General features: G+C 38.5%; 1 protein-coding gene across 1 annotated transcript in view; it reads left to right on the top strand.

The window, feature by feature from the left end:
• The first annotated feature begins 1,658 nt into the window (after positions 1-1,658).
• Positions 1,659-2,500, top strand: part of LOC137994390 (somatostatin receptor type 5-like) — a 2,024-nt gene continuing 1,182 nt past the window's right edge. The window contains exons 1-2 of the mRNA XM_068839966.1: positions 1,659-1,777; positions 2,192-2,500. The exon at positions 2,192-2,500 is cut by the window's right edge and continues 1,182 nt beyond it. Coding sequence (XP_068696067.1) covers positions 2,359-2,500 — 142 coding nt within the window. The 5' untranslated portion in view covers positions 1,659-1,777; positions 2,192-2,358. The remainder of the gene's footprint in view (positions 1,778-2,191) is intronic.

The raw sequence follows: 2,500 nt of genomic DNA on the forward strand, positions 1-2,500 counted from the left end.
TGTCGAAAGTCGATAAATTAAACGTGATTAATTCAAGGCTCGCCGCCAGTTGATGCAATTTTTGTCGGGAAGTAGATATGTTGACCCGATATAAAGTTGGAGACATTGTGTCCATCATCAAAAGTAGGCTTAAGCTAGTTCAATCCGTGTGCTGAAGGAGATCACTGAATTCATCTTTTCCTTTCCTACATTCAGATATGAAGCAAAAAATTTAAATTTACATGATTTTTTTCGCCTCCTTGGACTGGTTCTCAGGCTCATAATTAAGACGATAGATACTAGAAGCTTCTCGGTAAATTGAACGTGATTAATTTAAGACTCGCCACCGTTTAATGGATTTTTTTCACGGTCGGAAAAAAGATATTTTGACCTGATACAGAGAGAGAAAATTTAACAGGGTTTTCGTTAGGCCTGACGTTTTGTTCGGTCTATTGGCATTCCGTCATTTTCGTGTCCGGTACTTTGATTCCAATATTTCGGGGGTTCGTTTTATTTTTTATTATATATGTTTTTTTACTTACATTTTTAAAGAGAATTTGAATAAACTCCAGCCTTGCCTGGGAAACTGATTCTTGGGTTCCAGAAACACTGGAAACAGGGTTTCTGAATGTTCTTTTAAAAAAAATTTCCGGGGGGTGGGCATGCCCCCAGACCCCCCTCGGTAGCTCGAGCCTTCGGTGCTTGCAAGGCACCTTGCGGCACCAAAAAATGTCTCGTGCCTTGCTTTCAGATATGTACGCTACTTTACAAAACTTTCGGAAACCCTGCCTTTTAGAGAGTTTCACGGCATTGTGTCCTTCATCAAAAGAAGACTAAAAGTAGTTGAAACCGTGTATTGAAGGAGACCCCTGAATTCACCTTTTACTGCCATATGAAACAAAAAAAACCTCCATTTTACATGATTTTTTCCCTCGTTGGACTGGTTAGTTCTCCACAAAAGGCATATCCATTTCGTGCCAAAGAAACCCCAGCATGCAACCTTAGCTCAAAATCTTTCCGATCATTCCCTAAATTAGAGCATTAATTAATTATGTGTTCGATTGTGTCTCCCCCCTACCATCATTCTGGCCACGTTTCAACCTTTTTTTTGTGTCTGATCAAAATACAGGGACAATTTGAGGATATCCGTCTTATTAGGGGGGAGGCTTTATGAATATCAAGGAGGGTTGTTTGTTATTATCTTAGCTATAGGGGCTCAAAGTGAGAGCCCGACTCGGTAGTGACTAAGAAATGCTTATGTGTTTCTCGTTGTCTTCCGTACCGTCAGGCTTGCGATACTTTGTATGGCAAGTAATGGAACTTAGGATAAGAGTCACCTTTCCAAAACTGTAAAACAAAAACATTTAAACACACGATAATTTTTCTCTGTTTGCCGAGTTTATAATAGCCATCATAAACAAATGATTCGATCCCAAAGTTCAGTCCTCTTGCAATTTCCACCTAATACATCCACCTTATCTAGTTTCTGTAAACTAGTCCTGTTAAACTATATTTTTATTTCTAAGATTTCCTTGGGCTTCTATCAAGTTCAGTTTACATAAAAAGACAATTGCGGATTTCAAGTGATAACGCGCAATATATGTTGTCCCATGTTAGATTAAAAAGATCCATTTGCTGTCGGATACATCTGTTTCTGAGATTCAATAAATCATATTCGCCTGAAACAGGTCAGTGACTTTATATGAGAGACCTTGACCAAATAAAGATACGAGTCATTTTAAGACAGCAAAGCAGTACTGACGATGAGAGACAACGGCCATCTCTTGTGGATTTAAAGGTAGGTGTGATGCTAGATTTAAGATAGATATACGTAAAGAAACGGCGCTAACAGCCAATTACATATCAAGAAAAATGAACAGTTTCTTGTCTTAAATTGGATTTAGATTCGCTGGTTTTGAATTTTCGTACATTAAACTCGGTTTTCTGAAAATCTGCAACCCGAAATATTCCAATCTCAAGTTTTAGGAAAACGTCGTGGTCACACATCAACGTCACTGAGAATCCAATTTTCCTAATAAATTTATGCTCCTCAATGATTTGTCTAGATAACGAAAATTGAAGAAGCCTTAGCAATCTAGAGATGAGCAATTTTAAAACCGTGACACCCTGTTGGCCGAGCCTTTCAATGTATCTTTTGTCAATGTCTAGGACGACCACGAAGTGACACTGAACTATATCTATATCGTTTCAGCATCTGTTGAATGGAGCCCTTGTGACGTTCACTGAGATGTCCTCACCATTTAACATCTCGGTGCCATATAACACCGGAGTTAATTCAAAATAGGCCTATCAGTATTTTTCTGTAAATTACAAAGAAAATGACTGGTCTATGAACAAAACGGTTTTGAAGCGCACAAAATGGATCGCTTAAAGCAAATCAGCTACGGCATCATTTGCGTGATGGCGATTTTTGGAAATACTTTGACCATCGTGATGTTCGTGATGGAGAGACAGTTACTAAAGAAGTCATACAACGTGTTAATAATGTTCCTGGCGATAT

This window comes from Montipora foliosa, chromosome 3, assembly GCF_036669935.1.
Source record: "Montipora foliosa isolate CH-2021 chromosome 3, ASM3666993v2, whole genome shotgun sequence".
Taxonomy (NCBI): Eukaryota; Metazoa; Cnidaria; class Anthozoa; order Scleractinia; family Acroporidae; genus Montipora; species Montipora foliosa.